General features: G+C 38.7%; 1 protein-coding gene across 8 annotated transcripts in view; it reads right to left on the bottom strand.

Moving 5' to 3' along the window:
• Nucleotides 1–4169: 4169 nt before the first annotated feature.
• The window catches only part of slmapa (sarcolemma associated protein a), a 141928-nt gene continuing 133385 nt past the window's right edge, over nucleotides 4170–12712 (bottom strand). For 5 of the 8 annotated variants that reach the window (XM_051921003.1, XM_028824776.2, XM_051921004.1 and 2 more), the window contains 2 exons: nucleotides 12236–12370; nucleotides 4170–7188 (listed from right to left, as the gene is read on the bottom strand). In XM_051921003.1, coding sequence (XP_051776963.1) covers nucleotides 7096–7188; nucleotides 12236–12370 — 228 coding nt within the window. In that variant the 3' untranslated portion in view covers nucleotides 4170–7095. Of the gene's footprint in view, nucleotides 7189–7643; nucleotides 7732–12235; nucleotides 12371–12712 lie in introns of all 8 variants that reach the window. The other 3 variants (XM_028824771.2, XM_028824772.2, XM_028824769.2) reach the window with 1 other exon arrangement.

Here is a 12712-nt window from a genome sequence, read left to right on the forward strand (position 1 = left end):
TTGGAACGCGGTGTGTTTCCCTAATTGTACACAACAGGGGTACTCAAATCTGGTCCTGGAGGTCCGCAGTGGCTTCAGGCTTTTGCTTTAATTAGAATCCATTTATTTACTACTAAAGTGATGGTTTTTTTGGGTTTAGTTTTTGTTAAAAAATCACCAAAACACAAGTTAAGTGCCCTTTTTAGTGTTGCATTTGGTCGTTTTATTGTCGCCTGTATTCAAAGGACCAGCAACTCTCAAGTCAATGTGCCTCCATGCAAACTTTCGCACAGGCATCAGGAGGTGTCAGTGTAAATAAAATGTTTTGAAACAAATGAGAGAGAAAATGGAATGACCAAGAGATATAAATCTGTTCTGGACCACAAAATATGGCAAACGTTCTCAGAAAATGACAAATCTACAGTGTGATAAAGAACACACGCTTCTTCATTCTTGGAAGAATGAAAGCATTAAAAAGAATTAAATACCAAAGTTTCATTATCTGCTAGTCCTGTCTTCTAATTATAAAAAATGGTTAGAATGAAAACCTGCAGGCTCTGCGGACCTCCAAGACTGGAGCTGAGCACCCCAGTACAGAGTTGTTAAGTGTGTCGTCACCTTGTATTACAAACAGTTGGGCTTACCTGTCTGCTCGACTTAAGCTGCACATTCAGACTCTGAAGTTGAAGACCCGGAGCACAAGCCGACATCTGCAGCATTCTCATCTGTGGGATTTTCTTGTCCACCTTTGGCCAAAAGCTGAATGAATGCAATGTGGCAGGAACTTGAAATGAAAACAAAGTGATCAGTAAAATACATTCTAACATTGTGGCTTTTATTCAGTGGCCTTTACTTTCTTGTTTCCACCAACAATGAGCAGGTTACTTAAAACTGTGGTGCCAGAAGCACATGTGGTGTTTCCACAGCCAGGACTTGACATTCTCATCCACTCCTATTATTAAGAGGGTCCCATAGTGAGGTCCTGCTGTGTGGACACCACATCGGATGATCAGACTTTGCTGCAGCAACTTGTGGATTTTGAGGCCTTTTTTATCTTCTTCCACCAATACAACTTTTTCTTTGGAATGTCTTTTACTACAACAATAAAACAGAAAGAGGGAAGATGCCAGAGGAATAAGGGATGGCACTAGATAGATAGATAGATAGATCTTTATTGTCATTGTCACTTTTACAAAGGAACAACGAAATTGAAGGTGCAATCAACTCAGTGTGAGGAATAAGGGTTAAAATGACAAAAAGACAGAATATAATAACAAACCGAATAGTAATAAATATACAAATTGCACTTGTTGAGCTAAGGTATATATTGCACATTGGAAGAATAATATAGAGCAGTTTTATTTTGAGTTCAGGGCCATGATTGCTTTCGGATAAAAGCTGTTTTTAAGGCGGTTTGTCCTGGTTTTCATAGCTCTGTATCTCTTGCCCGATGGCAAAAGCTGGAAGAGGCAATGACCAGGATGTGATGAGTCCTGTGAAATGTCTATTGCTTTTTTGCGGCTTCGGGAGGTGTAGATTTGTTCCAGAGTGGGGAGGGTACAGCCAATTGTTCTCTCCGCTATCCTGACGACCCTGTGTAGCGCTTTCTTTTCTGAGGAAGTGCAACTGCCGTACCACACACACAGTCCGTACGTGAGCACACTCTCAATGGAACAATGATAAAAAGCAAGGAGCAGATTTTTTGGGAGGTGGTTCTTTCTGAGAATTCTCAGAAAATACAGTCTCTGCTGTGCCTTCTTTAGCAGCTCCTTGGTGTTGGCACTCCAGGTCAGGTCATCCTCCAGCTCAATACCCAGAAACCTGAACACCGGGACCCTCTCCACACAGGCCCCGCCAATGGTGAGTGGCTGGATGTCAGTTTTGTTTTTCCTAAAGTCAATAACAATCTCCTTTGTTTTTTTGTTGTTGAGGAGCAGGTTATTGACTGTGCACCACTCTGACAGTCGCTCCACCTCGTCCCTGTATGCTAGCTCACCCTCCTTGCCCGAGATGAGTCCGACCACCGTCGTGTCATCCGCAAACTTTATAATCTTGTTGCTATGGTGAGTGGGGACACAGTCATACGTGTAGAGGGTGTAGAGGAGCGGGCTGAGCACACAACCCTGCGGCGTCCCGGTGTTGAGGCTGAGAGCAGTGGATGTGTGGAGACCCAGCCTGACCCTCTGGGAGCGACCCGACAGGAAGTCCAGTATCCAACTGCAGGTGAGTGATGGAAGTCCCAGATCTGCCAGTTTGGACACCAGTCGTTGTGGGAGGATGGTGTTAAACGCCGAGCTGAAGTCTACAAAGAGCAGTCTGGCGTAACTCCCCTGCTGCTCCAGGTGGGTCAGGGCAGCATGAAGGGCTGTGGCCACAGCATCCTCCGTGGATCTCTTTGCTTTGTAAGCAAACTGAAATGGGTCCAGGTCTGCTGGCAGGCAGGCGATGATATGACTCCGCACCAGTTTCTCAAAGCACTTCATGATGACAGATGTGAGTGCCACTGGGCGGAAATCATTCAGACTGTTCATGTTGGATTTTTTTGGCAGTGGAACAATGATTGAGGACTTGAGGCAGGATGGGACAGTGGCCTGGGACAGGGACTGGTTGAAAATCCTGGTGAAGATTCCGGCCACTAAATGTGGTAATCATGGCTCCAGAGTGTGGGGATGTGTTGCATGTTCATTAGCAAATGCAAGTAAGAATTCCACTGTACTCTGTGCACATGACAACAACCACCCTATAAACGGTGAAGTAACACAGATGAGAATCCGTAAATAGTCGAGACACTTCTTGTGAGGCACCATAGATTCTGAGCAGTCCGATGATGCAGCACAATTTGTTCCTCCTCTGATGACGCTAATGAATTGAACAAACCACAGAAAGACTGGGGCCTAACACTGTGACGACTAATTTTGTGAGTGACTGCAACTGCTACTCGGGGCTAAGGGACTGGAAGATGAGTTTGTGATAAATAACTCTGGACAATGATTTTGCTTCCTGAATACTTTTGAAGGTATCCTTTGATTTTTTTTTGCCTGCTGCACACAGAAACCACCTGACATTTTCCTATCCTGTACTGTTTTATTGCAAACATCAAGTCTTGTGATTTCCTCTCACATTAAATGTCTACCCTCACAAGGGGAACGTCTGTGTTGTTCTAACAGTAGTGGCACTGCGACTAGGAATGCAGCTCTGGTGTAACGGCCATGCTAGAGAGTCTCATCACTTTAAAAATAAACTGGCCGCATCATAAGGGCAGAAAAAAGTGTGGCACATAAACCACTTGTCGACCAAAACAGAGATATAAAAGTGTTGTCAAAGTCATGAACACGAAAAGTGAAGGATTTTGATATTTGAGACAGATGTTTCCACAAATACCCGATGCCAAGATTGAGGCAGGCATTTTTGTTGGTCCACAAATCAGATCCATCCTCAAAATGACCTGCCAGCAGGGATGGAGGAAATCACATGGAAGGCATTCAAGGATGGTGCAGAGAATCTTCTTGCCAACTACAGAGTACCAAACTACATTCAGCTGGGTGACCACATGCTTCAAAAGCATACCAAACCATGCAGTGGCAACATGTGGCCAAAGACTGATTTTCTGCATTCGCATTTAAGACTTCTTCCATGGTAAACTTGGTGCAGTCAGTGACAAATATGGTGGAAGGTTTCACTAATGATGAAAGAGCAATAACAGGGCAAATGGAATCCAGCAATACTGGCCAACTGAAATGGAAAGCATCAGACGGCAAGTACATGACAAAATCAAAGCTCAGCTGAACTAATGCAGTGTTTCAGCATCATAAAGCAATCAAATAAACAACTAAATTCAATACACATTCATTTCTTGTCTCTCTCAATTCTTACATGATATTTGCAAATTATATTTGTGTTCAGCTTCATAATCACCCTAACATTTTCAGGAAGTCTGAAAAAATTTGTTGTCCAATGTAATCATCATAAAATAAGCTGGAACAAAGGTCTCAGAATTCTGAATCTTGGAAAGCAAGTCAACAAAAATGAAGTCCAAAGACGCCTGTTCATGGAGCAGCCGCCACTGAGCTCCTCCAGGAAGCCGAGCTTGACAAGACTGAACTGGAAGGTGACACGTATGACATACTCACCTAAACTCTCCACCCTTCGTCACCGTCAACACGTAGTGCGTAACAAATTAAAACACACAGTGAGAGTAAATTTTGTTTTATTAAATCATGCACATCACATGTGTTAGTGCAAATAAATTCCTCTATTTTCCAGAAATTCTATGGTACTTTCCATATCTTTACAAAATATATTTTAAACAATTATTTACTTAAAAAACGTAATTTTGAAGTTTAGCATCTCAGAACAATATTTGCAAACAAACTATATACAGGAGGTACTCCGAAGTACCACTGGCATAAGGATGTAGTATGACTGGGCGGCTTTTTATAATGGAAAACCATAGAACACTTAAGTTTGTACAGTTCCTGTCCAGACACTCGCTCACTGACTAACGAACGATTCATCAAACTCAAACAAACAGAACTGAAAGAAACCCTCCTAAAGGTTACATGGACCTCCAGACAAATTCAACAGTTTAAAAAAAAAAAAAATCTCATACACATTACTAAGAAACCACATTCCACCTTTAAAGTTAAAATACAGAATTATTTAAAATAGTGCGCTGAGGGAAATTCCCCGATGTATCGGTCTGTGCCGTCTTTTTTAAAGCACTCTCGGGCTTTGCACGAAATTCAGCTAAGTTGGTTTCCACCTGTGCATTACAAAAATATTACAGTGAAAGTCCTGACAATTAAGTGTAAAGATGTCCAAATTTATATCGGTCATGTCTACGGAACTGTGCATTTCTGCAGCAATGTAAACCATAACATCAAAGTTTAGCGCAAGAGACCTAAGTTACGTTGAGAACGCGTTATTTAAATTCACCAATAATCGACTCTAAAAGAGGATTTTAAAACCATCCTTATTCCTAAGAGGGAGAACAATTCTGATGGCTTCTAACTTAGCAAAATACAAAAAAAACAAAAAACGTTAAAACAGTTTTAAAACTCTTTCGACTGCACCTCTTATGTTTCTAACCAACGCTTACTAATAGTAATAGAAGGGACGACTGTTCACTTTTTTAACAGTATTGATAATCTCGCACACACCAGAATAGTTCTGGACTCTTAAGTGAAATTGACTTTTTGTTTTTAGCACATGTGCCATACTGTGGAGTCTTAACCGAAGTAGACGTTTTTGATTTACATGTGTGGCATGTTTTGGAGCCTTAACTGAAGCCAACATTACTGTTTTAGCATGTGGGTCAAATATTTTGGAGTCTTAAGCAAAGACGACATTATTGTTTAAGGATGTGTGCTAAATTTTGGAGTCTTAACTGAAAGAAGACATTTTTGTTTTAGGACGCATTATATTTGAGTCATAACCAATGTAGATGTTAATTGTTTTAGCATGCGTGTCAAAATTTCGATTCTTAAGCAAAGAAGATTTTATTGTTTTAAGCACATGTGCCATATTTGAGTCTTAACTGAAGACGTTTTTGTTTTAATCACATGTGCCACATTTTGTGGAGTCTTTACCGAAGTGAATGTCACTGTTTTAGCAAACCGCGTTATATTTGAGTCTTAACTGAAGACATTTTTGTTTTAAGCACATGTGCCATATTTGAGTCTTAACTGAAGACGTTTTTGTTTTAATCACATGTACCATATTTTGTGGAGTCTTTACCAAAGTGGATGTCACTGTTTGAGCAAACCGCGTTATATTTGAGTCTTAACCAAAGCAAACGTTGCTGTTTTAAGCACATGTGCCAAATTTTGGAGTCGTGACTGAAACAGAACTTCTGTATGTTATATCCGAGTATTAACCAAAGTAGACTTCATTCTTTTAGCACGTGTGCCATATTTTGAACTCTTAACTGAAGACAGACATTTTTGTTTTAAGTGTGTGTGCCATATTTTGGAGTCTTTGCCAAAGTGGATGTTATTGTTTTAGCACATGTGTTATATCTGAGTCTTAACCAAAGCAGACATTACTGTTGTAGAACATGTGCCATATTTTGGAGTCTTGACCTTATTATGTGTGCCTTTCATTTCGTGCATGTTCATGATATTTCTAAGGCTGAAGTGATGTAGATTTTTGTGTTTTTCTGCATGTTTCTCATTCTGGTTTTTTCACAGAATACATTGCTGCATGCAGCACTTGATATTGAGGGATGTGGACGTAACATATGAACAAAATGGGTGTCCAGTGGCCTGTTCTTGCATCAGCTGATTTCAGTGTTTCCTAGTAACATGGAACCCCCAAGCATACATATAAATATTTACCATATATAAAATGGAAACGAAGAATTACATCATTTTAAATCAAAATCTGTAGTGTTCATTAACATGTTCGACAACTGTTAATTTTGACTTTACGACATAAAAATGCACTGAAGACTCATACAAAGTACCCAAGCTGAAGTATGTGGAGCTTTTCATTCATTCACAAATGAACAAGACAGGCAAAAAAACAAAATAAAAAAAAGATTTGGTGAAGTTTGTCGAATGAAGTAACAGATTAAGGGGCTCCCTGCAGTATCGCAGAATACTTTGTGACATGCTAGAGGATGACCTTTGTGAAAAACAAGTGGAACAACTAAAGCCAGGCACTTGATTCTTTGTGCCCCATGTACGTACTACATATTTGGCTTGCATACCAAATCAGAAAACCACATTTACCCACTAATGTGGCCACTGCATTTTATTGTAAAAACACACCAAAATTCACGAAAAAATAGTGTGGTACCAAAAGGCCTAGTTTAGGCCACTGTAATATTTCAAAATCCCATGGTGCTGCTTAAAAAATTAACAAGGAAAACTGCAAATAAGGTTTTATCTAGATTAGAAGCCACATTTTTATTCCCTCTACATATATATATATACAGTTACATGTTTCTTTATACAATTAAAGCAAGAATCCTATTGTTGTACTCCCAGAATAGGGTGTGATTTTTTTTTTTTTTTTTTGAGATAAAAGTAACTAAATCAGGTCAAGTTGTCCCAGCCGTGATGGAAGCAGCAGTTTGTGGAAAGATGTGTAATGTGAGTTGGACCAAAGAAGCTTTTAGTTAGAGGCCCTGGAGAAACATGGGTATAGCACAACCACTGTCACTGCCACCAGCACTGCCACCACTGGCATCCATGGCAGCCACTGCCCCTAAAAGAGAGAAAGAAAGAAAACAAATCTGTACATTAATAAGTACCTCAGGCTTGTGATGGGGCTGATCAAGAGTCAGCCCATCAGAGCTGTAGCAATGGTGGTATAGACCAAGAGCCAATTTGGTTCTAGAAGCAAAAAAAGAAAGTGCTTGCTTCAGATGCTCACATTGCCAAAAAACAGTAAAAGGCGTATTCACTGTCTACACCACCAAAAGACAAAAGTTTACGTTTAACCAAGTCATGATTAATTCTCGGTAAGTGATGACTTTATTTACAGCAAGGCAAAGGAATGTTAGATGATTAGTACTCTACATTATCTAATTTGGGAAGAGAATCCAATAGGTTTCAATTAAAAGTCATGCAAATGTCTGAGTGAAGAAATGACACATAGAGCGACAGAGACGTACACACACACGCACACACACAGAGTAGCTCAACAGTAGCACAGTGTACCTTTCTACCACAATGGGCCGAAACACCAATACAGGAAAACCAGGATAAGGCCGATGAAAATGGCTTGGACAGGCTGCGATATGGATGGCTAAAGGAGGGAAGGGATATTAAATCATCAATTTACGCTTCAAAGTCAGCTCCGGTAGGGGCTTACAAGTGTCAAGAGACAAGCAACTGGTCAAAAAAAAAAGTACATTGTTTAAATTAGTGCTATCACCCGTTTTACAGAAGGTGATCTTGGCAACACTGTTTAAAAAGTATAAAATGGAGGAATCCACACAAATCTTAAAAACTGTGGAGTGCGTCTGATGACAACACTAGTGGGCTTCTGTTCCCGGCATGAAGACTTCTATGTGGTGAAATGTTCAGTCAAGACACTCAGAACAAAGCCAGCTGCTTACAGACAAGGCTTCTCAGTGCGCTGTTAGGACAAGCCAGTGAAAGCTGAAACACAGATGGTCAGTACTTACGACAGACACGTTAGATCACCCATAGATTTGTTTTTTTAAAAAACAAACTCACAACACACAAACAAGTCAGGACTAGAACAGATCACATCTACTGCGTAAAGGGTCTATTACTAATGCCTGGAATGAAAGGACAGTTTATATATAAAGACTAAAAACTAAGTTATAAACAAGTGTAAATAAGGACCGTCAGGACTGCAATGCAGTAAAGAGACAGGCCCACTCACCTGCAAAGGGCTTAGCTTACAGTATGGCTGAACCTCAAGGCACTGGCACTGGCACTTCTCGGCTCCTCAAGTCAATAGGCAAGTGAACCAACTACCCAAACAAGTCTTCTCTGTCTAGTTGTACTGTGGGTTCAACTTCATTTGTTTGCAAATTAATTCATTAAAGATTTAGGGCAGGAATTCCGAGTCGGAGTGCTTTACAAATATGAATTGAGTAATATAGTAGATTTTCCTTTTTATTTTCATTAAGTTCTCAAAGCTAATTCTAATTTTGTGCAGACAATAACTAGAACAGTGCACTGTTACATATTTTTTTAAAAATTCCTACAAAGCCAACTCTTTTAAATTAGTTTTTTTAGTTCCACTTCTAATGCATTCCATGCCATATAACAGTGCACTGTCAGGGTAGTGTGTTACTCACAAGTAGATGTGTATGTATGGAGGAATGCGTCAGACAAAATAAAAATGATAAACGTGGCAATAAGGAACTAATTACAAAATGATACGGGAGCATAAAAAGAATGAATTACAGTGATCCCCCGCTATATCGTGGTTTAGCTATCGCGCCCCTGCTATATCGCGGATTTTTCTGTGGAACATATCTTAACATTTAAGCAATACAGTAAATCATTAAATATACGTACATTATACGCTACGGTAGACAAAGTTTCACGTTACAGTACCCAGATGATTTTTTACAAGACCCGTTATTGGCTGAAAGAGGAGACTCAACCAATCAGAGCGGGATTTTCATTCTCTTGGGCTCTGATTGGCTGCTGCTAATGTGGTGTAATCTCGCAAGAACAGCGAGCGTGGATTCCCGACGCATCTCATTTCTCTGCGTATCGCGTACCTTGCTTGTGGTCCGATTGTTGTGAGCAAACGTTTTGTGAACTTTTCGTTTTGTTGTAAGCCCTACGATGGCTCCCAAATGTCCTGTATCTTCTAAGTCTTTTGGTAGTAGTGAGCCTAAGTGCCAGAGGAACACCTTGACCATTCAGGAGCAGGTAAAACTTCTGGATATGCTTTTGGAAGGAAAGCGTTACGCGGATGTCGCTCACCAAAATACAGCATGAATGAATCGATGGTACGCTACATTATTATTATTATTATGTTACTCATATCCTTAGCCCGGCATCCACATATCATATGTGTTTACAAAGTGTGTTTTAATAAGTTTACATGTGTTTAAAGCGTGTGGGAGGGGAATTTTAAGCCTTAAACTATAAAAAAAAAATGTTTATTTATATGGTCTTCCTATAGCGCAGATTTTCACCTATCGCTGAAGGGTCTGGAATGGGGGATCAATTTTTGCTGCATATTTCTTTATATACGCATTTTATTATTTCTTCATTTATTCACTTCAGTGACACTGTGCTAAAGCACAGCCGCCACTGCAGCGTCCTGTTCACTGGAGAGCTACATGTATCAATAATTGTCATGAAATATATTTTTCGTTGCTTTATGTGTTTAATTCCTTCTTTCATTATTTATTTTAGTGACACTGTACACAACATGAATATGGCCTGAAAAGAAAACAGCGATTTTCATCTGACAAGTTGAGAGGGTGGGCTTTGGTTGGTGAATTGTGGTTAAGTGTGTGCGTAAACCTCTGGCCACAACTAACATGGACTGTTTTTCATGGACCTTTATGTAATGTTTGCTCTTGTCCCATGTTGGTCACCACTGACTCTTTTTTTTAATCTCCTTTCTACATGAAAATATGGGATTTAAAAATGTTTCTCCGCCATGACTACAAACTAAACTAAACATTGGGTAAATAACATAAAAAGAAAATCATTGCTTTTGGGTGGAGTATTCTTTAAGAGCAGTGTAAAGCTACTTTAACAGAATGCAGTCTGACTTTTACCTAACCAGTATTTACGTTAAAAAAGTAAAATGAAATCTGGAGTGGGCTGAAGCTTTACAGAGTCACGGGAAATGTTCCACTGAACTTCAGGGAATTTAGCAGAACACTTTTGTCAGAGACTGAGGGTTAATCAAACAAGAAAACCCCAGGTACCCAGGACAGAGAAGAGAACTCAGAATATCTGCTTTTATTCTGTCGCCCACCATCTTGAAGAGCCAAGAAGCACAAGTAATTAATGAGGTTCCGCATATCTGATTAATGGTATTTGTTTTGTAAAATAAATAAATAGATAAAAGATGATCATTTTTAGTTTATTTTGTTATATTCAGATATCACAGAAACAAAAGATTTGTTGATTTACTTGAAGTGAATGTATAGATAGAACCATTAAATTAACTTTAATGAGAAAGTAATGGCTATGGGGAGAAAATCTGGAATTCACTTAACTAGTGCATCCACTTCCAAAATGATTTTTTCCAGTTACCAAAAAGGTTTCCTTGGCTGCACTATGCGCCCAGACTGTTGTTCAACGGCTTATTCAGTGGTCTCTTCTATTTTTTTTTTATTTTTGAGATACAAATTGATGCTTGTTAAAATTCAATTTGATGTAAATGTTAAATGAAATAATTCAAAGTAGTGCCAAACGTTCTACATAAACCTCCAGTAAGAACTAAGGGGCAAACCTGGTACACACTGAGCCTCGAATACTCAAGACTGACAGGAATTAACAGATTTACTGTCCTGCTATCTATAGAAGATGGACAGCACTATGTCACGGTCACACGGCTCTCATCTCAAGGGCATGCTTGATATGCACGCTCGTTCTTACTTTGGTGGCAGCTGACTGAATCTCTGAGACCCTAGCACTTGGACTGCGATTCCACGTGCAGGAAAAGTTACTCAGAACAAACAATATTTTTCTGAAATTGAATCTCATAAACTATCCTGTAGGAAGCCAAACAAAACCATTTAAAGCAAAAACATGATGTGCCCACATAAAAATACTAAAAATGTAAGAAACAAAATAAAATAGAGAGTGGGGAAACCATTTTGAAACACAAATAACCTCCCTTAATCAGATCTGCATCTTTCTAAATAAAATAGAATGTCAGTTATATAATCTTGGAAATCTTAAATATATGAGTCTCCAAGAGGTTCTGAAAACCAAAGAGAACTGGAGGTTAAAATTCTGCCAAGTAGAACATGATGTTCACATTTGCATTTGAAAATTGTGAGAAAAAATTTTAACCCAGTGCACAACTGGGTAGGAAAGTATGATTCAGAATAGGCATGTAATACTAGTTTCCATTTTCAAACAGTGAATTCACTAGGGTTTAATGTCAAAGAATATTGCAATAAAATAATATGCAGATGTTTAGAAGAGGTTTTAGGTTATTTTACATCTGGAAATGGTCATCACATACAGTATATACATTACAGCTTATTGTCAATATAAAACATTTTTATAGTCTAAAATGTAGAAAAGAGGACAACAAAGTCTGAACAGCTCAGCACTATATTAAGGTGTTTGTCCAGTACTTAAAATAATGCATAACAAATCAGCTACAGATCATTGTGAACATACAATTTATTGCTGAAACCAATGAGAACTGGTAACTTTTAGTCAACACCACCTTGACTCACTTTAACTACAATTTAATGATTAGAAATCCATAAGACAAATGTTAGTGTATTGCTTTACTCTGAATATGCACACTTTAGGACACTGCAATTTTGTATTTCTGAAGCCTTAATATAAAATCAAAGCAATAAACATTTTCAGACAGAGATAAGCCTGCTAAGAAAATTATACAAGGTGGAGATGATTCTTATTATGTGTGAGATTCAAGCTTCATTGGAAGCAATACTATAAGAGCAGGACTGACAATCGAGTGTACTGTATGTGAAAGTTTCATGATATTAAACACCAATGGTAAAGGAATCCCTGTCAAGAAACACAGATATAAAACAAGCAGACCAGCACAATCATCAAAAGACAAAAAAAAAAAAAAGATTTAAAGAGCTTACATTGTTGCCTTTCTCCTGCAGCATTTTCAGGTTGGCTTTGCACATTTGGAGCTCTTCAGCTAGTGACTGCTTTTCTTGTTCTGTTTTATCAAACATGCCTTTCAACTCCAAGATACGGGTTTGAGTTTCCTCATACTGCCAAGAGAAAAGTACATTTAAAAACATTTAATTTCTCAATTTGACATTTACATTTATTTAAGTATCTACTGCTTTCAGCCAAGGCTATGTTATGAACCGAAACGATGCAGTGCATTTGTTACACTTGTTTCGAATGGTTTTTATTATTTCAAATTATTACTATCTATTCACTTACTATTTTATATATATATATATATATATTTTATAGTCCTTTGCCCATCATGCACTTGTCCTGTGTTTGTGTACAAGTTGCACCTCACTCTTGTTGAACATTATTTCATGCCACTGTATGCTGCAATACACTGTATGGATGATATGACAATAAAGCCACTTGACTCG

Source organism: Erpetoichthys calabaricus, chromosome 18, assembly GCF_900747795.2.
Source record: "Erpetoichthys calabaricus chromosome 18, fErpCal1.3, whole genome shotgun sequence".
Classification (NCBI taxonomy): domain Eukaryota; kingdom Metazoa; phylum Chordata; class Cladistia; order Polypteriformes; family Polypteridae; genus Erpetoichthys; species Erpetoichthys calabaricus.